Source organism: Hevea brasiliensis, chromosome 2, assembly GCF_030052815.1.
Source record: "Hevea brasiliensis isolate MT/VB/25A 57/8 chromosome 2, ASM3005281v1, whole genome shotgun sequence".
In the NCBI taxonomy this organism is placed as follows: Eukaryota; Viridiplantae; Streptophyta; class Magnoliopsida; order Malpighiales; family Euphorbiaceae; genus Hevea; species Hevea brasiliensis.
This window is the reverse complement of record NC_079494.1, coordinates 70907443-70930116: the sequence shown is the minus strand read 5'-3', so window position 1 is coordinate 70930116 and position 22674 is coordinate 70907443. Positions and strand designations below refer to the sequence as shown.

Below are 22674 nucleotides of genomic sequence, written 5' to 3'. Positions count from 1 at the left end.
GAAGCACAATTGGTTAATAATCATTCTCATTATCTTGGTCTCCTGGCCATGATTAGCAAATCCAGTGAACAACCTTTAATTGCTTTAAGGATAAGAGTTTGGAAAAAGTTAAAGGGGGGGTTGGAAAGAGAGGCTTCTATCTTAGGTAGGAAAAGAGGTGATGATCAAATTTGTAATCCAGTCTATTCCAACCTATATTATGAGTTGCTTTGCTCTCCCTAAGAGGTTACGTGATGAAATTCATACTTGATTGTATCGTTTTGGTGGGGAAGTAGAGATTCCTCAAAAGGACTCACTAGTTAGCCTTTGATAAGCTTTATGCCTCGAAATGCAAGGAAAGCTTAGGTATTAGGAATTTGTAATTTTTCAATATTACACTTCCTACCCATTATGGTTGGCGCATGTTACAAAATCCAGGGTTGTTTGTATGGTCATATTTCCAAGTTTATATATTTTTCAAATTGTACTATCATAGAGTTGTCATTGGGTTGCTTTCCAACCTTTGTATGGCAAAGTCTATTAAAGGTTTGGGAAATTCTTAAATCTAATGTTAGGTGGAGGATTGGTATCAAAAGTGCAGTTCGAGTTTTGTTAGATCATTGGATTCGTAATTATGTAGGTGGAAAGCCTTTAGTGTGTAATATTTACCTACAGATGCTCTAGGTTTTGAGCTCATTGACAAGTTTCAAACTGCTAGATTTTAAGTCATGTTCGTGAGGGTTTTTTGCCCATGGAGCAAGATGTAATCCTCAAAATCCCTTTGAGCCATGAAAGTAGCCGAATTCTCTCGATTAGCCATTAGTTTGAACTAAAATTTATAACATTAAATTTGGCTATCAATTGGTTTAGGGATATGATGGATGTAACACTTCCTCTTCTAGTTATAATGTCCTCCCCATTTGGAAAAAAAAAATGGAGTTTAAAAGTTATTCCAAGGGTCGAAAAATTTGTATGGCATTTGCCTAAGAATAGCCTCCTTACTGGTGTGGTGTTATCTAGGTATGGGATTGGGGTACATACTCCTTATCCTTAATGTGGTTTGGATGGGGAAACTGAGATTCATGTTAAATCTTGCCCTTGAGTTGGGGTGTTTGGCTGCTTTCGCTGTTGGGGCTATGTGCGGATAGTATGATAGTCGACTCTTCTTTGTAATGGTGTGAGCATGTTTTCGATGAGCTAGATAATGATGGGTCTTGTCTGTTTGCTACAACACTATAGAGTATTTGGACAAGTAGGAACAAGCTGTTATTCTAATCTATTATGTCAAGTCCTTCGAATCTTCAAATGTGATTAATATAACGGTGCAACTATTCAATAAATGCTGTAATTCATTTTCCATATCTTCAGTCGCCAATCAGTAGGTCCAAGATTGATGGGGCCCTCCTTCATGTATAGTTAAACTTAATGTTGACACCTTAGTCCTTATGGACAAATCCTCTATTGGTCTTAGGTGTGTTTTTTGTGATGGTGTGGGCCATTTGTTATATGTTGTTTGTAAGCAAGTTACTCTTCCTCTGGATATTTCTATTGCTGAAGCTTTTGCAATGTTGTTAGTCTTGAAGGTGACTGTTAAAAAAGGTTTCCAAGAGATCCAGGTTGAAGGTGATTATGCAAAAGTGTTTGATATTTTTGCTAACCATACTGTTTTGTTAAGTCTAGTGGGTGTGCTCTTCGATAACGCTCTTCATTTGGCTTCAACTTTTTCGGAGTTGTGTTTTCATTTCATCAAGTGGAGCAGTAAGGCCCATCTTTGGCTACCTATGCTCATGAAGTTGAGAGTTTTGCTAGCTTTGACACCTTGGTGTCGTTTCCTTGAGCTTTTTCGATAGCAACAGTCAAGAATGCTTCTTAGTTTGTGTTGTTTGTTTTAGAGAACTCTACCTTTAAAGTGAGATGGATAAATGGCAACTCATTACAATTTGGATTTCTTAAAATCATCATACAAATCCAAAGAGAAATGGGACATCTATGTTTATAAAGAAAAAAAAAAAAACTTTTTGAATAATAATAATAATAATAATAATAATAATAATAATAATAACTATATGGACCCGCGAATTATACTTTTTAATATATAATTTCATGTGCATGTATGATCATTAATTGAATAATTTTTGTGTTATAAAAATAATAATAAGGGGTGTAATGACTTTTGATAAAAATTTTAAAATATAATTAATAAACTTTAGTACAATAATACTATAATCATCAATTTTGAGAATTTGTTCTGGAATGTTTGTAGAATCCAACTCAATAATAAAAAAAATTCCGGAGACGTCAGCCTCAAAACGTTGATTTGCAAGTATGCATTTGGCATCTGACCGCCCAGATTCCACTACACGAACCCAGCAAAGCCAAACCACTTCCCATCTACAAAAGGACGAAATTTGACACTACCCACCCACTATTTATTATCATCACCGCCGTTCCACTAGTGCTTCCTTAGCTTGCTTTCTTGCTTGAACCAACTTTTCTTCGTTTCCTAAGGTAAATGGAATTGTGTCTTTATCTTGATTCTTTCTCCTTCTTGCGTCTCTTGTTTGGTGCCCAAGGAAATCCATATATTATGATGTTCGTTCTTATTATTATCATTATTTTTTATATCTGGGGTGGTAGTTCCTCGGTTTCAATTTTTTTTTCCAAGAAAAATACAGGAGTGTCATTGCTGGACTTCAAGAATTCTTTGTGTGTTGGGTTCTTTTGGTTTTATCGCCTTGGATTATAATTTGATGCTATCTTGATTTTGTTTGCATGCTTTCTGCAGGGTTCTTACAGTTGCAATTATAGATTATTTCTGTTAAATTGTGATTTAAAAGACTATTTGGGGATTTGGTTTTGGAGAAATGACTTTGCACGGGAGTGTTTCTGCATTGAATTTAAATTGGCACACTGGTATCTTAGATGGTAGAAAATTGCAATCTTCACTGGGATATGGTTATCCTAACTGTTCTAAGCAAACCAATGCATTAGCTTTTAGAGTAAGTGAATCGATGGGCCATGCTTTGAGAATACCGCTTGGAAATGCTACTAAGACAAGAATGAGGACTGCTGGCTGCCCTTTGCAGGTTTGTTTTCTTCTGGTCTTTCAGCATCATTTTCATTTGGGTTTCCTAAGGTAGATTAGTTATTTGTTATGATGCAGGTAGTTTGTGTGGACTATCCTAGACCAGACCTTGATAATACGGTGAATTTCTTGGAAGCTGCATATTTATCATCGTCCTTTCGTAATTCTCCACGTCCAGCTAGACCATTGAAAATTGTGGTTGCTGGGGCAGGTGATAAAATTATCACCCAATTTTCGTCTGTCTTTGATGTATATAATTTCCATTTTTGTTGATTCACTAAATAAGATAATTTTGTCATTTTCAAAATATCAAGTATATGTTGCTGCAATTCATTACTTTGTTGAATTATGCTAAGAAATGTTTACATGTTTTCAAAATCATGTTCCCTTTCTGTTGAATTATGTTGCAGTACTTGTGATGGATACTTTACATTCCTTTTGTTGAATTACATTTGGGTTAAAACAGGGTTTTTGGGATACTTTAATTGGGGTAAGTTTTAATCAATTTTGAAGTCAATACACCTCACTCTTGTGCAATGAAAATTCATGGTTTTTAAGATATTAATTGCAAACTTTTTCTTATTTCTTAGACATATTCAGTGTGAATGCTAATAGTGCTGCATGAATAGATCATATCATCTATTCGTTCTGGATAACCTTGACAAGATTTTTCAACTTCTGGATTTTTTGCTTTTCTTTTTTATGGTAGCCTATGAACTAGATATTCCTTGAGACATGAGTGTGAATTAGCTTTAGCTATTAAGCATTTGATGCTTGGTAGTTGTTATTATTTTTAGAATTAATGCTTTTGCTGATTAATATACATGTAATTTCTTTACTTTTTATTTTTTTCTTTTAATTTGGTTACATTGGAATAAAAATTTTCCAAATTGTGCAGGATTGGCTGGTTTATCAACTGCAAAATATTTGGCAGATGCTGGCCATAAGCCTGTACTACTTGAAGCAAGAGAAGTTTTGGGCGGAAAGGTCATTTTGCTGTTCTACTTCTACCCACTTTTTGATAAGTTGACAGCAAAAATTTATCATTGTAAATAAAAAATGCATAAATGTCATGCAGAACAGGATAAGTAAAATTGATAGTTTTTTTTGTTTAATTATTATTTTTGATAATATAGCTTTTATTTGTAATTTTTTTGTACATGAGGGTTTTAATCTGATATCCTATTTTGGATACCCTTTTTAAGAGCTAATCATTTGAGCTCTACTAAAATTTCTTATTTGATGGGTGTCTTTGGTGCCTATATGAGTGCACTCCTATTGTGCTTTAGAAAAGATTCCAAAATGAATTGAAAATGTTTGACTGATGAATTTTTCATTTTCTTGTTTTCAATTCCTTCAAGTTTTTGCTATTCTCTATGTATTCATCCCTTGCTCCTATATTCTTGTTATCTTTGTTATCTCTTCTCTGTCTACTCTACTTTAGTTCTCTTCTTCTTCTTCCTATTCTCTTTCTTGTCTTTCTTCCCATTATGCTATTTGCTCATCCTATTCTAGTTCTTTGCTCTTATTTCATTTGTTCTCTATTTTATTCTGCATAATCAATGAAAAAGAAATGGAAAGGTCTTATGTTTTCATTTATGTGTTCCAATCTAATTGTTATTTGTTTTATACAGGTGGCTGCATGGAAAGATGATGATGGGGACTGGTATGAGACTGGCTTGCATATATTCTGTAAGCTTCATCCCTTCTCTCTCTCTCTCTCTCTCTCTCTCTCTCTCTCTCTCTCTGGTTGTGGGGAAGGGGGAATTTTAAATTTTTAATGTCAATTCTTTTTTATTTCATTTTTTTTTCTCGTGATTCTATTGATTGGGGGAATGGTCTTATTGGTAAAATGCCTTCCAGAGTTCCGTTTTTTAATTTCTGATGATGTATCAGTTTCTTCATTTACCTTATTTTTTCTAATATAGGACATGGATAGGCTGGAAGTTTTTAAAATCTTTCATTTACAATATTTTGCTGATTATTGTATTCTACATCACTAATTTGATCCCAGATGGTTCTATTTCTTTACTTTATTGGTTACAGGAACTTAACCTTTTGTATTTTATTGCATTCTGAAACTTTCTTCTTTGGCTTGCAAGTTGGAGCATACCCAAATATTCAGAACCTGTTTGGAGAACTTGGTATCAATGATAGGTTGCAGTGGAAGGAACATTCTATGATATTTGCGATGCCAAATCATCCAGGAGAGTTCAGCCGATTTGATTTTGCAGAAGTTCTTCCTGCACCATTAAATGGTAAGCAACTTATGTCTGCCTGTGGCCCTAAAATTTGATTTTACTCATAGAAAATAGTAAGGTAATTACTGTTGGAAAAAAAAAATTAGAAGGTCAGTTTGGCATAAATGGTAATAACTTAACCTTAAATTACAATCAAACATTTTTCAATCATCATTTAGTTGCAGGTTATTTGCAAAATTCTTATTTTGGGCAGGAAGTTGTTGCTTTCATTGTAACATGAATACAATGTTTTCTTGGCTTCAATACCTACAAGTGTACTGGCCATTAACATTTAATATAGCATATGCTCAAACTTGTATATCCATATACAGGGATGCATCCATGGGGGGCCAGCCGCTCTCAAGCCCTTTTTTAAAAGAATTATTTTAGTATTAAATTAAAATAAATGTGTGTGACTGTAAAAGAAAATTAGAATTGTTCCCTCTGCCTCCTGAAGCTAATAAGAAAACCAATCAAACTACTTTTATACCAAAAATTTCTTATGTTACATAAAATTTATAAAAATTTAAAGAAAAGATTAAAAATAAATTTATACATTGTAGTATTATTAGTCTTTCAAAAATGTGAACCATAACTTTTAGTATTTCAAAATAACTTAAGCCGATAGGGAAATTCAATAATTTCATTGAAATGCAAAGTTAAAAAAATTGAAATATATAAATAATTTGTGACTTTTTAATACTTATGTATCTTTATTTCTAGTTTTGTATTTTTTTTTTTAATTTTGATGATTTTGTGAAATTCATACAATGAAATGTTTCTCATTCTATTTTAGAATAAGGATCATGAGCAATTATTATATCATTAATGAAAGAAGTAAATGTTTTTAATTTGGCCTCCACAATAAAATGATTCTAGATTTCACCATGTCCATATGCCTAAATATTTTATATTTTTGATTGATGGTTTTGTGGTGTTCAGAGGATATAATAAGAAATTAATTTATTTCTCCATTCATATGTAAATGACCTTAATGATTATCATAAGAATGGGCTAGGATATGACTAAAGTTAATAAAACACTTTTTTTTTTTTGAGAAAAAGTTAATATAGCTTTGTTAAACCTTAATTTCAAACTAATTGGGGTCAATTATATGGATCAATTTCCTACTTGATTTAGGGCTATGCTTTTAGAAAGATCTAGGATTTTAGAAAGATATGACTTTATTAGAGATATAAAATTATTCTTGGGGCTCTCACGAGTCTCATCTAAAAAGCTTTAGCTTTTAAGTTGAGTAGTTTTATGACATGGCATTACAGTCTCTCAGACCAAAAGATTCAAATTTTAAATCTTGGTCACCCCATTTATTAATTAAATATCTTAGTACAAGACAAAGTGGGTCTGCACTTGTTCACACTTCTAGCCCAATTGGCATTTGCTTGTTGGGGGTGTATTAGAAATATAAAACTATTTTTTGGGTGCCCTTTCCTAAAAGCATAAGCTTTTAGGTTAAGTGGTTTCCTGACCCTTTTTTTTTGTTGAACACGTGGGAATATGAAACGCACACTTGCACAATGAATGCACAAACCACAAGTGCCCCATGAAGATTTACTGTGCATTTCAAGAAATTGTTTATTGGAGGGGAGACACTTATAAGCTTCCCAAAGCCATATGCATAAATTTGGTTTAAAGTTCTAATAATGATTAAAGCAAATGCCTTTGCCTTTTGATGTAAATATCTTGGAAGCACAAAAACCTCTAGAACATTGATATTCTTGTGTTGGACACGTTTTGGACACCAAAACCTCTCAGAAACATTTTGGAAACTTCAAAAAAAAAATTCCCATTTTTTAAATTTTCTTAATCTTTTTAAACCATCAGGAATCCTTGGGGAAACTTTTAGCAAACAATGGTGATTAATTTACAAGTTATACTTTTTACTTAGAGTTTTAATTAAAAATTTACTATATTTCTCTAGTGATTCATTTGGTAGTTACTAACTTTTGAAGGCTATACTTTTTAATAATTATATTAGTAGTGACAATGATAAAAATGGTGACGTTGAAATTTTGGTCCTTTTTTTTTTTAATGTTTTAACTCATGGATGGTTATTTACTTATTTCTTTTGTTGTTAAAAACATTATTAGATTTTTTTTTTATTTACTTACACTATGCTATTTTTAAAATTGCAGTAGTGGTTATTGAAATTAAAGTTTGTTGTATAATTATTTTGAATTAATTATGTCTTTGTAAATATAGAAAGATAAATTTTAATGCAATGTTTCTCTAGTGTATCATGTCCTGCACTTTTCAAAATTGTCGTGTCGCATCTCATATCATGTTGTGTCACGTTACACGTGTCCTGTTTCCATTTCTGTGCTACTTAGTGCCTAATGACAATAAAATTCTTGAACTCTAATACCTTTTCTATTCTGCTAGGAGTCTTAGAACTTATCTATTCAGCATCAAAACTTTCACATTGTTGCCAATTTTATCAATAATTGAGGAACCAATCAAATTCGTATGCTAGATGTTGAGTTATAGAGGTCATATTGAATAGAAAAAAAGCCATGTGGACGTCTGTCACACAAGTAAACAATTCCAATTATTCCTTTGTCTGTGATAAAATTGTTGTAAATGTTAAATTTTAATCCTGATTTGGTAAGTTGTAAAGTTCCCAATAACATTAGAAAGTGTTAAAAGTTTAGATTCTCTTTTTTTGTTTTGGTTGTCATTAAGCCTTATCTTTTCCATAAAATCATGACAAAAATGGCTCAATTACCCGGGATTTACTGCTTATATCATAGTAATCTGTTAGTATAAGATGTAAGCCTTTTCTTATGTCCATGTACATAATTATATTTGTTATCTAAGTTGAATAGCAATTCCCTTCTAGATGTATTACTCTGCATATTTCATGATCTTGCACTTTTTTTTTTGTCCTTTTTAATTCTTCCTTTGTTCTTTTAACTGTTATACTCATTAAATTTCAGTGGTTGGTTAATCTTGTTCTTTGCATATGTTGTATGTGAGGTGCATCATTTTTTTTTTCCTTTTCTAATTTATGTTATATTTCGTTTACACATCAGCTTTGATTCAGATTATTATTATTTGCTGTGTATTTGATTGACAGGGATGTGGGCAATTCTAAAAAACAATGAGATGCTGACTTGGCCTGAGAAAGTGAAGTTTGCGATTGGACTCCTGCCAGCAATGGTTGGTGGACAGGCTTATGTTGAGGCTCAAGATGGTTTGACTGTTCAAGATTGGATGAGAAAGCAGGTATACTTTAGCAGCTCAATTCAGTAAGAATGACGAGAAAGCTGCTAATACACATGTTTATGTAGCTTAAAACTGATAATATTGGCTGTACCTGAGATCCAAAAATGAAACTTAGCTGAGAGATGAAGCATTTTAAGATCGACACCCCCCCACCCCTTCCCCCACAAAACAAAATATGTAATAATAATAATTGCAGATGATACCACAAAAGTTATGTCGCCATAGGAATGCATTATGCTTTATTGTGAAATTAAGAAAATAGACAATATCCAGCAAAAAAGAAAGTTATTGACTGATGGATTACTTGATCTGGTCGACATTATTGAATTTTTGTGAAGTACCATGATGTAGTGTAAACTTTGCAAATGATTCAAAATAACACGACTTATTTTCTCCTTATATTTGTTAGGGAGTTCCTGATCGAGTCACTAAAGAGGTGTTTATTGCCATGTCAAAGGCGCTTAACTTTATTAACCCTGATGAACTTTCAATGCAGTGTATATTGATAGCATTGAACCGATTTCTTCAGGTACGCTAACTGCTCTTTCCTACTCCTGCGGCAGGAGTCCAGCCCCTTGACATATAAAAATACTTCATGTATTGGATAGAAGATTGGTACAATAGGATTTATTTTTTCTTTTTGGTTAATCTTTGGAAGTTTTATTTCAAATGCGCTGTCACTGGATGTAGACTTGCTTATTTATATAAACTAGCTTTTTTTTCCGACTTGTTGCTTTTGATATTTAATGGTAACATGAATAATGATGCTCGTAAAAGAAAGGTTTTATTTGGATAGAAAATTCAAAATTGTTGGATTATTATTAAAATTTTAGTTCAGATTATGTATGTAAGAGATTGAGGAAAGAAAATAATCATTGTTCCTAGTTATAGAATAAGAAAAACCTAAATTTGTGAATGTCACTTGTACTATTTACATTTGTGAGTGAAACTATGACATACATTTTATGAGAATTTTTGTTTTTATGATATCATACTAATGAAGGTTAATATTGTGCTTAGAATAAATGAATTCTACAAAATTTTGTGGAATTTATTTTCAAATCCAAAATTTTGTTTTTGGAAGCAAAAAAAATATGGATTTCAATTCTATGATTGAATTTTGCAGAATTGAACATAACTATCCCAAATTCCATCAAAATAGATGGAATTTCCAAATGAATTCCACAAAATTTACCACAAAAATTATTATGACAAAATTACCCATGCTTAAACCCATTTTTTTCACCCCAATCTTTATATCACCGTTATACTCTCTCTCTCTCTCTCTCTCTCGTCCTTGAGATCTGCTAAATAATCAACTTCCAGATGGTCTTCTGATTTTATATATAAAATTGAATTTTGACTTAAAAATTATTATATAGTTAAATGAGAAGAATCCTATGGAACATGATATATACAACATGGTCCAAAACATGCAGTGTGAGTAGGTGAGAAAGAATCAATACAATACTAGTAAGCAACTGATGATGTTGACAAAAATTTTGAAAATCTCAATCCATGATTAAAAATTATAAATAACATGTAGGAAGAAAATTCTTGTAGTATCAAACAAAGGAGGCAAGTTAAAGAAAAAAAAAAGACAAATACAAGATTATGATGTTAAGTAAAATAAATATAATTATGAAATTATTATTTATTTTATAAGATTAGTATGTCGAGGATATTTTAGGAAATAAACGTAAATGAATCTTCATTTTTGCATTTATTCCAAATATGCTTTTGTGGAGTTCAATTTAAATACATGTTTCAAGTTTTAGCATATTACTATCAAACATGAAAATTTATCAAATGAATTTTAGGAATTCATTTTACAAATGAATTGTGCATTTTGAATTCCAGCATGCCAAACAGGGTGTAAAGTTTCCTACAATAACTACACATAAAACAAGTATTATTTCAAAAGATTATGGGAGGTGGCAAGGATCAAATGTTCAATTGATGGGGCAATTTTTTTTTTTTTTTTGATTTATTGGATTAGGAATTTGAAAGTCGTAAACATATCTAAATTGATTATCCAATTCTAATAGTTTAGTTAATTAATGTTTGATATTTTTTGAGAGTTGAGATTATATTCAATTTTGTAATAACATCATTAAACAAATATTCAAATTCAACTCTCCAACTAAAACTAACTTGTGTTCTTGAATTAAACTCGCACATATAAAATTAAAAATTAGTAAAAACCTTGGAATAATTCATTGTGTGTTCTTTTTATTTATTTCTTGTTTGGTGTATGTGCATGTGCGTATAGCCCATGGACATTTTGAATTCAAGTAAAATAGAATAGATCTAATATCAATTATTTAATATTTTAATATTGTATTTAATATTTAATATTATAATATTGCATAGATCTAATATAAAATAGCATAGATCTAATATAAATTATTTAATATTATAATATTGTATATTATATGGCAGCAACACGGTGGCTAAGCATTAAGGTCATATATAATATATTTAAGTCCAATCGAATGTTATAATAGTAATAATCATCTTTTATTTATTTATTTGTATTTGTACTTTGTTAATATTAGTGGCTTTATGTTCAAATAGGAATAGGAATTCATATGGGATTAACAATTTGAGATTAGTGATATTTTGTCCATCCAGGAAAATTGAATTTTATTTTTCTGTTAAAATGTTTTACCCTTAATGTGATTCTATAAATATTCCTAGTAAAACTGCAATAATGATTTTTGACAATATTCCTGATTTATTGACCAATAATGGCAATATGGTAAAAAAAATCATTGTTTTAGGGCATATAGTTATAGGTACTCTTTCTTTTTTTATGTGAATAATTTATCGTGTAAATTAGGAGTGATAGCCTATCAGAAGAAAATAATGGCAATCTGGTAACGTGATGACAATGGTTTAATACACCTACATTAAATGGCTGATGCATTCATGAATGCATTATTTTTTCTTTTATTTTTTTATGATGGTAGGTTGTATAACTATGAGTATCGTTGTTTTGAATTATTATGTGTTAAGTCTTCTTACTATTAAAAAGTCCTGTCTTATAAGTGTTAAAGTCACTATGTGCTTTTTTTTTTCTCCATCCAACTATTTCCCCCTTATTTGGACTTTTTAGATTATAGATTAATCATTTAGATGCAAATTTAGAAACCTCAAGTTACATGTTGATATTTTAATTTTCCAATCATCTTAAACTTTGCTATGATGATGTCAACGTTCACTTGGCAGGTTTGCTGCTCCTTTTGAACTTTAGTTGCATATCTGCTTTAAAGTCATCATGAGTTGCTTATCGATCTATATTTCTTTGTTTGTTTGCTTATTACTTCTAATTTTATCTATGTATTTATTTTTCCAATTTATGTGTGTGAAATTGGCTGAATGGAAAGCTTTTGCGTGTTTTTTTTTTTTTTTTGCTGCCTTTTCACTCCTGGAAGAGTTTAATGGAAAAAGGCAGCACAAGAGCCTTAAATGAACCCATAATTTTTATAATTAAGAAGACTATTAATGTTTATTTCACTGATTCTTCTCAAGTTACATTGAAACAGTCTGAATTTTCTAGAGTCTAGACACTATTAATTATTCTTGTTCACTCATGTACATAAGAAATAAGGAAAACGTGCTTCCTATCCTATCTATGACACAAAACTAACTGATTTAGGATTGATGGCAATTTTGTCAACAGGAGAAACATGGTTCAAAGATGGCTTTCTTAGATGGGAATCCCCCAGAGAGACTTTGCATGCCAATTGTTGATCATATTCAGTCTCTGGGTGGTGAAGTCCGGCTAAATTCACGAATAAAGAAAATTGAGCTAAATAATGATGGAACAGTTAAAAGCTTTTTACTAAATACTGGGGAGATCATTGAAGGAGATGCTTACGTGTTTGCCACTCCAGGTGTAACTTGAATATTTCTCTCACAATCATAACTTCTATTCTTTGCTGTGATTCAATTTCTCTAATACCATTACTGTATCTTGCTCCATCAGTTGACATCCTGAAGCTTCTTTTGCCCGATAACTGGAAAGAGATTCCTTACTTTAAGAAATTGGAGAAATTAGTTGGTGTTCCTGTTATTAATGTTCACATATGGTTAGTGATAAATTCCTTTGTCATTAATAGTAATCAACAGAAATGTGCTCTCTCTCTCTTTTCTCTCTCTCTGTTGCAATCATATTATATTGATACATTTTCATGATTGAATTGTATCCTAGAATTTTGAGAAGTGGAAAGGAATAATTTGATTAGGCGGAAAATTTAATGCATTAATTAAATGGTTCTGTTATGTGGTTAGTAATTAGTTAATGCAAAATAGGAACATGCTTGCTAACCGCTCTCCTTGTATTTTATCAAAAATTTGTTCTTATTATCATTGCATTCTGACTCGTATCATCGTATGCGATTAATTTTCGGTCGGACTAACATCTCTCTGTAATGCGTGTATATCTTATTGAGAGCGTAAATGTTAGCAATTAAGCATAGTGGTCTCTTTACAAAAATTTTCCTTTATTGCAGGTTCGACAGGAAACTAAAGAATACATATGACCACCTACTTTTCAGCAGGTCCTGCTCCTATGTTTTTATATTGGTTGTAATAAAGAATTTTTCTCATGCTCATCACGTGACTTACTTTCTTGCAATCTATTATTTTTCTGGGGTTTCTTGTGGAAGTTTATTGATTCATTGAGTGTAGATTCGCAAAATAATGTAGTACCTGTTGAATTTTAAAAAAGAAGCCTTCCCACCATGCAATAACATATACTAATTGCATCTTTGTTCTTTTGACATGCAGAAGTCCCCTTCTTAGTGTTTATGCAGACATGTCTGTAACATGTAAGGTAAACTGGAGTTAATGATTTACATACACACATGCATGCTGGCATATTTGCTGATTTATGTTTTTAGTGTGGATGGCAATTATCTACTGTTTGTCTTCTAATTAATTAATAGAATATGATTTTCAAAGTCTACTTGCCAAGTTAGTCACACAAATTGGGTCCATATCTTTTTGGCCTAGCCTAATGGTCAAAATAGTTCAAACCTTTGCATGAGTTGTTAATTTTAGCCATAACTTTCAATTTTCTGTATTTGTAGTTTTGTACCTCACCTTTCACATTAATACCGATTTTAGTGATTCATTGACAATACACACACACACACGCACAATCAAACTCATATGTACACCATTGACCCATTCAGGATGGGGATTTGGGAATGGTTTTTCTTCTTGCTGAAAATGGCCTTTTTGTACTTTCCATTTCCATCAACATCTTTAAATTGTACTATTGTGATGGTTGGGCTAGCCTTTTTGAGGCTATAACCCATTGTAGTCTTGGAGGATCTCCAATGGCCGTGACTGGTAGAGTTGGTTGAGGTAATTTCATCAAAGCTATTGACATTGGTGCTAGTGAGAGAAGCAGAGTGTGGAAGAAGAGAGAAAGGGATGGACAGAGGGAGAGAGAGAGACAGAGAGAGGAAGAAATATATAAAATCATATTATTTTTATTGAGTAAATTACAATTTTGTCTCTGAGTTTTAATAAAACTTACAGTTTAATCCCTTGATTTGAAATATATATATATATATATATATATATATATATAATTCTACAATTCATCCCTGCATTTTTACCATAGTTATTAAAGGTCAAGGTGCACCAAGGCGCTTGAGTCCTGAAGCCGAAGCCTAGGTGCAATGCGTGCGCCTGAGTGATGCAAGTTGCAAAAATAAAAAAATTTATATAAATAAATTATATAAGCGCTATAACTTTGATTAATATATATTAATTACATATAAAAATGTGTAAAATATTATTTATTTCATTATTTATTTTTATTTTATTGCACTACCACCATTGTCAATTAAATTACATGTATGAATGAAAATTATCATTAAAATACATTATATTAATTTTATTTTTAATCATATAAAATATTAAAATGATAATTTTAATTTTCTATTGCAGTAAAATTTTAATTTTTCTATATATTTAGTATATTATACCTTCCTAAACATAAAAATTATTTTAAATTGAATAATTCATTAAATTTTTTCTTTAATTATGCTTATAACAGTTAGATACTTAATTATTTTTGCCTAAAAATACAATTTATTTTATTGGTAATTTATGAATACCAGGCAGTAATACTACCCGAAAATGCCCATCCCTCAAGCAAAGTAATTAATTAGGGTTAAACATCAGCATCAACATTCTACAGCCAAAACATCAAAGAAGAAGCGGCAACGGTAGCAGGGAATTAAAAAAAAAAGCACCAGAAAATCAATTTGGTAGAAAAAAAGAAAAGCAATCCATACCAGATCAGCAAGAAGAAAAGAATAAGAAAGAAAGAAGAAGCAAATCATGAGTGAGAAGAAAAGAAAGAAGAAGCAGATTACGAGCAAGAAGAAGAAAGAAAGAAGGAGAGGAAAAAAAAAAAAAAAAAACTTGGATCTCCTAGAGATTTTGAAGATGGAGCAGAAGCCAGGTGTGTCTTCATCTTCTTCCTCCTCCTCCTCCTCCTTTCTCGTGAGTTGAGCCTTGTTGCGTCTGCAACTGGTTGTTGGGAAAATAAAAGGTCCTTCTTTAAATATGGTGCGCCTTGGCTCGCCTTGGTGCGTTATCTGAAAATCGCTTGCCTGGAGTGTTTCTAGGTACAAACATTGGAGCTGGTGGGCTTTGTGCCTTAGGTGCGCCTAATAATTATGATCTTTACAAATTTATCCCTAAATATTGTAATTGTTTAGTAATAAGTCTTTATATTTTTATAAATTGATCCCTAAATATTATAGTTATTTATGAATAAGTCCTAATATTTTTACAAATTGATCTTAAATATTGTAATTATTTACAAATAAGCCTAAATGTTATAATTATTTAGGGATAAGCCCTTATGTTTTTACAAATTGATCTCTAAACATTATAATTATTTATGCCGAAGTCCCTATATTTTTACAAATTGATCCCTAAATATTGATCCCATACTGATTTGATTTAGTCAATTTGTTATTTTAATTTACATTAATTTGTGTCTCAAATCTTAGTTATTCGTGAAAACATTCATACGCAATCAATAAAATGTGTCCTCAAAGAAATAGTAATCAAAAATCAAAGAAACCCAATCAATAATCAATAAAATCAATCACAGACTGCATAAATTTTCAACAAATTTCTCATAATTAGTAGCAAATTTTCTCATGCATACACAACACAAGTAAAATCAATAATCAAACAAATAACCTCTATACAACTAGATCCCACCAAGTACGCCAAATATGAAAAGCTTTGGACATTGCATGAACATGCGCCGATTGCTCTTGGTGCAGCTGGAGTTACGGTTATGGTTACACGTATGCATTGCGAAGAAGATGGGATGATTGAAACTTCAGATCCTCTCTTGGAAAGCTTGGATATAAATTAGAATATCAAAATGAGTGAAGCGAGATGGAGACTAGAGAGGTAGTGAGAGATTGAGAGTGTAAAGATGAAGATGAAGATGAAGGTAGGGCTCTATGGTTATGGCGTCATTGTGAGGAAAGGTGAATAGAGAAATCGGGAAGAGGAACTGAGAGCCAATGTGGCCAGGGCATCGATGTGTCGTGGTCGATTGAGAGCCGAAATGAACTAAGCAAGAGGGGATTTGAAGGATAAACTAAGCCTTCAATAAAATATTATATTATATTTTATATATGATATAACAAATCATTAAATAATTCTCATTTAAATACATTTAGTCAAGGGACTAAAAGACTCTATATGGGTTGAATATTTAGGATCAATTTGTAAAAATATAGGGCCTTATTCATAAATAGTTATAATATTTAAGGATCAATTTGTAAAAAAAAGAATATAAAGTTTAAATCAAGGGACTAAACTGTAGGTTTTACTGAACCTTAGGAGCTTAGTTGTTTTGTATTGAAAATATAGTAAAGGACATTTTGACTATTTATATTAAAATTAATGGGGAATAAACGGTGCTTCTAACTGTAGAGACTAATTTGTTAGTTTATTAAAATGTCAAGGACTTAATAGATAGGTTTTACAAATATAGGGTCTAAACTATAAGTTTCACTAAATTTCAAGGCTAAATTTTAATTTATCAATATATATATATAGTGAAATAAGTTTGGGGGAGTTGCTTTGGGAATTTAGTTATGTGGTTATGATTTTGAAAAGTTAGTTTTGGAATTAAGTGAATTCTTATGGTATTTATGGGTTACTCAAAAAGGTGCCAAGAAAAGATATTCCAAAAGGACCTTGCTTTTGGTGATATCGTGCATGTGGGTTTTGGTATTAACAAGGGAGAAAGGGGGGTAAAAAAGAAAATTTCTTTGGGTATAAAACTTACATATGGATTGAGGGTAGTTGAAGATTTTGCTTGGTTGGGGTAAGCATAATTATATTGCATCATGTTTTCGTGATTTTGTTAATCAAATGAGTTGTAAGTATGATTTAATTATGGCTTTCTCTTTATCCTCGTGTATGAGTTGCCTCATTAAGCATTTGTTGAATGATACTTAGGATTGCTAGTAGACACTCATGGACACCAACACGTGCCCACAGGCACATAGACACACATATATATACCCATTCTCATGTTATAGTTGAGAATCGTGGGCCCAGGAGTGTGGATCATCAAACAAGCTGGCTCCATTCTGAATTGGGCTGTTCATCACCATTTTGGTATGGTTTGCATCACTTTATAAAGCCTTTTAATTTCTTGTCCTTGGCCAATATGAGATTTCTACGGTTCTTCATATTCCAACACTCTCATAGGCCTAGTTGTCACTTGCCATTGCATGGGGCGGCCCATCTACTTGGGTCTGGCTCCTCTTGGCTTTCCATTCAAGGTCTACCTCTCCTTGACTGGCCCATAGGTCCACCTAAGTTTGGCTCAACTCACGAGTTTGGCTTATTCATGCTCAACCCACTATGCGTTCAAGTCTCGAATCTACGGCTATTGAACCTTACCGCTCTGATACTATGTAGAGAGTCACAGGTGTTGGACTCTGGATAATCAAACAGGTTGACCTCCATACTGAATTGGACTCTTCATCACCAAATGGCCTAAGCCATGGTTTGGTTTGCATTGCTTTGCTTTATAAAGCCATTTAGTTTCTTATCCATGGCTGATGAGGGACTTTGTTCCATTCTGCACATTCCAAAAGTTACCATATAGGGAATCAAATTTTACTTATGGAATTACGGTTGATTGACATACATGTCACTCCACAATCTTCAACTGCATTAATTTGTTCCCACATCAGTAAATTTTATATATCTGTAAATTCATCTTTCATTATTAAATACAGGAATATTATAATCCAAATCAGTCTATGCTGGAGTTAGTTTTTGCACCTGCAGAAGAATGGATCTCATGCAGTGACTCAGAAATCATTGATGCTACAATCAGGGAACTGGCAAAACTCTTTCCTGATGAAATATCTGCAGATCAGAGCAAAGCAAAAATTGTGAAGTATCATGTTGTTAAAACTCCAAGGTTAGACTTTGAGAATATAGAAATTATCCTTTTTACTAGGTTAAGTAGTCACTGGCATTGCTTGGATTCCATGGAGAGTGGATCACATGGATTGTTTAACTAAAATAGCAAATTTTGAATACATTCATTTTGATTTTCTTGCTAATACAACTTTATCAATATTTAGTTTTGTGTTGCTTTGTGTTTACTTCGTAGTAATTCATATCCTCCTGCTGGCATTATTTTGCACATTTTTTTCTCTCCCAGTTTCTTCATATGGATAACTATTGTAAGATACTGATTATTAAATCTTCATTTCCCCTCTGGCTGCCTGCTGATTTTCTCAGGTCTGTTTACAAGACTCTTCCAAATTGTGAACCTTGCCGCCCCTTACAAAGATCTCCTATAGAGGGCTTCTATTTAGCTGGCGACTACACAAAGCAAAAATATTTGGCTTCAATGGAGGGAGCTGTCCTATCTGGGAAGCTTTGTGCACAGGCTATTGTACAGGTACTTGCTACTTAAACTTGGTTTAGCCAAGGTGAAAAATCACACATACACATGCACACACAGGAAAAAAAAAATGAAGAAGAAGAGGAAGAAGAAGACGACAAGGCAACTTTCTGGGGTTCATTGCAAGAACTAACAGGTATGGATAACACAACAAGGGTAACTCTCTCCCTTTCATGAGTCTCACTATATTGAGAGATGGAGACTCAAAACTAAGACTCCGTTCACCACACACTTAAAAAGATTAAACCTGGTGTGTTTAATGTATCAATAATAAATAGAAGAGATCAAGAAATTCATTTATCCATTATGTACTGACATATGCAGGATTATGAGTTGCTTGTTGCTCGGGAGCAAGGAAAGTTGGTGGAGGCAACTATTAGTTGACAATTTTAACACCCATAGAATTGGAGGATAACTTTTGCTACTTACTGAATCATCTAAAGGTGAACTAGGGATTGTTAGTCACAAAAATATTCCAAAAGTTGTTCATATATATGCTACAGTTTGTAAAGCGCATAAAATGTCTATCTTCTCTTGGTGAAAGCATTTGGGTTCCCTCATGATATCTATGTCGCATCATTTGCGGTCAAGTGCACAGGATTGGCTTATACGAGATCTCTGGAAGCACATGTAGAGGATAGAGGTGCTACTACTAATAGATGTTCTATTGTTGGAAGAAAATAGCAAAAATGTAACCATAATGAAAATCTCTTAAATGGATCCAGGAAAATGGAAACTAGGAATGTATTCCATGTTGATGGAAATTATATTATCCTTTAGTTATTCTCATGCCTCTGTAAGATCTTAGCTTTGAAAAATATAGTCAGATAATAGCATATCAAGGTTTCACCCGTTGCTGTTCCCTTGGTCCGGTTTAGGTAAATATTGAATGATTTTTAACTTAGTTTTTCCTCTGTTTCCTTCTGTTAATATTATGTGCCACAGCTGCAAATGAGCTAGTTTATCTGCAACTGCATTAGCGGTTCTGGTAACAAGAATCTTCCCTCCCTTAGCGTCGACTGCTGCATGCTAGAAATACATGTTTGCTGGCTCAATATCTAAAGCAAACATATACAAACCAGCCATGAAATCACCCTCATGATTTCTAGCCCCAATATCAACTGCTTGGGAAAAATAGCACCATCAAAATGTAACTTGTAACAGTTAATGTCAGGGGTGCATGGTTCTTAGGAATCCGAAGCAAATCGAAGAATTAAAGTAAACCGAATTAAAATAAAAAAAAAAATCGTTATCGGAATCGAATCAAATCGAAGTTATTTTACTGTTTTGGTTTGGATCTGATTTTTCATTAAGAATTGAATTGGAATCGAATTGAAATCGTAATCAAATCAAAGAACTGATTTTATTCGTATTTTTTATATATATATATTTTAGATAGGATATATTAGGTAGTTTCAATAATAAAATTATACATGTATATGCAATTAAGATGATTATATATATATATATATATATATATATTAATTTGTTATTAATTATAAGAGTATATATGTAACTCAATATTAATTTTTATTATTTTTAATTATAAATATATTAAATCATTTTATAGTCATTATTTATCTTATTAAATCACTTTTCATCATGTAATATACTTTTTTGCTAAAAATTATATAATTAAAAAATATATATGAGATAGTAGTATATATTTATTAAGATATATGTTATGAAATAACTTAATAAATTAATTTATGTATGTATTATTTTATGGGATTGAATTATAACACACTCAAAATGTAAATGGTGCGGTCCGAATATATTTTGTGAGGTTTGTGGTCATAGTGGGAAGCATGGGCCAAAACAATATTTTAGAGTTAGTGTTAATAATTAAATTCATTAAGTTTAAGATTACATTAGTTATCTTATTTTTAATTTAAAAAAGTTATAATCAACAAAATTTTTATAAACAACATATATTATATCAAAATTAAATTTATTTTTAATACTTATTGTGAATCAAAATTTAAATTAGTAAAAATTGTATATTGTCCAACAAAATTTTAACTTCAAATAGTTGAATGAAAATGTAATAAAGAATTTCTCTAAAACAAAAAATTACGTAGTTTTGTACTTTTGGTTTAAGTTATATTAATTCTAACTCATATTATACTTACTGATTTGCTATTATTTTATAATTTGGATAGAAATATTATATGACTTATTATGTGTGGGATCGAGTGTTTACCACCGTATCAAAAGTTTAAGTTTTTAACAGAGGCATAACTCTAATCCCTTATAGCGTAGCATCCCAAGTGCCATGAGTCGAAGGGATTTGAGTAGGATGTTGGCACACTGAGCTATCCCCACTTAGTGCCAACAATCCACCCTTAGTGTAACATCCCTTATCCGGTCTATAGTGTAACCAAGCAAGCACTGCCATACTCTATGCCGAAGCACCTTACTTGACCTTACTTAATTCCTTTATTTGTTTTAACCTCGTTATATTTTAAAATTAATTATTTTCTAAGGAGAAACTGACGGAATTTCCCCTATTTTATTTAACATCTGACATATTTTTCTATACACCTATTTAAAAATTTGAACAATATTTTTCAATAATAATTTCATCCATATTCATCATAACCAAATAATTTCAACTTGTACTCCCAAATACCATAATTTCAAATATCATCTCATAAATTTCAATTCATATTTTCCATCACAATTGCAAAAATTCCATTCATTTCGATTTATAATAGCTTACAACTCATATTACATATGAAATAGCCAATTTATTAATTTACACCATGTACATATTAAATACAATTTTATAATTTATATTACAACATAATGAATATTTATAATGTACAAAGTACATTAATATAACATATATGAGCAATATCTACATGCATTGCTGAGAAGGTAACACCCTGGACACTTTTACGGATTCGAACTCGAAAATCCCAATATAATGTACACTGGGCTTTATCTTCGGTACTTATGCGAGGAAACAATCCATCGCGCTAAGCATTTTTACTTAGTGGTGCAATAATATAACAATGAAATAATATATATAAATAAAGATAAAAATAGATCATAATTTGTGTAATCAAGAATTATTTTGATTTCATATAAAATTTTTAATATTAAATATCTTTTATCATTTTTGTTGTTCTTTGAAAGCGCTTATTTCATAAGTTTACAATAATAATATACAATATATAAAATTAATAAAAATATTGAATTTATGTTCATATTATTATGGAAGATGCATTTGTAATAATTATTTAAGTTATATTATTTTGCTAATCTTTTCATTACTTTACTCAACATTTTCTATGTGTTTTGGATAATTTCATAATAAATAAATTTTTAGAACCAATCTAGTTCATTTCAGATCTTTCTTACTCATTTATTTAATTTTCAATATTCTTAACTTATTTCATTGCCCAAGTAACCTATGATAGGCTGATTAGACTAGATACGCATGTTCCTGGCACTAGACACCATGGTGCCTCAGGCCGTCATACCATGGGACGTATAACGTGAACTACGTATGCAATTAATATGGCTACGAAGCCATGGTAACACATAATCAGGCATACAAGCCATAAACGGGGATAAAGCCTTAATAACGAGCATAAAGCCTTACACAGTACTGCTATATCAATCCCCTATTGGCATGCCAATCTATCCAATCCGACACATATGTATAGGCAATTCATGGGCACATCAGTACCATTAAGTGTTCATATGTTTCATTATTTCATTAAATGTTCCATTTATATTTTATAGCATTTTAATTCTATTCATGGTGAGAGCATAAATTTCCAAATCACATTTCTACATAATTTATGCATTAATCATATCATTCATATTGATTACAATTCACATTAATTGATTTCATGTACCATTTGTACTCAAAGCATTTTTTCTTTTTCTCATGATGGGAACAAGTGTCCTATTCACACATTCATGTGATTTATTTATTCATTACTCTATTTATGTGAATTATCATTCACAATTCAAGAGGTGTTTTGCATACTAAGTATTTATAATTCACATTATTTTCTCTTATGTGCCATTTATTGTGCAAGGTATTATTATTCTATTTGCAATGGAAATATAAGTCCTAATGATAGCTTCACCTCATTTATACATTTATCAATTCATTATGT

General features: G+C 31.4%; 1 protein-coding gene across 1 annotated transcript; it reads left to right on the top strand.

Moving 5' to 3' along the window:
• Window positions 1–2281: 2281 nt before the first annotated feature.
• Window positions 2282–19442, top strand: LOC110672897 (15-cis-phytoene desaturase, chloroplastic/chromoplastic). Its single transcript, XM_021835824.2, has 15 exons — window positions 2282–2487; window positions 2765–3065; window positions 3143–3275; window positions 3963–4051; window positions 4699–4756; window positions 5167–5322; window positions 8399–8547; window positions 8957–9076; window positions 12233–12446; window positions 12539–12641; window positions 13065–13112; window positions 13342–13387; window positions 17859–18046; window positions 18373–18535; window positions 18863–19442. The coding sequence occupies exons 2-15, from the start codon at window positions 2844–2846 to the stop codon at window positions 18920–18922; spliced, it is 1749 nt and encodes a 582-aa protein (XP_021691516.2). The 5' UTR covers window positions 2282–2487; window positions 2765–2843; the 3' UTR covers window positions 18923–19442.
• The last annotated feature ends 3232 nt before the right edge of the window (window positions 19443–22674 follow it).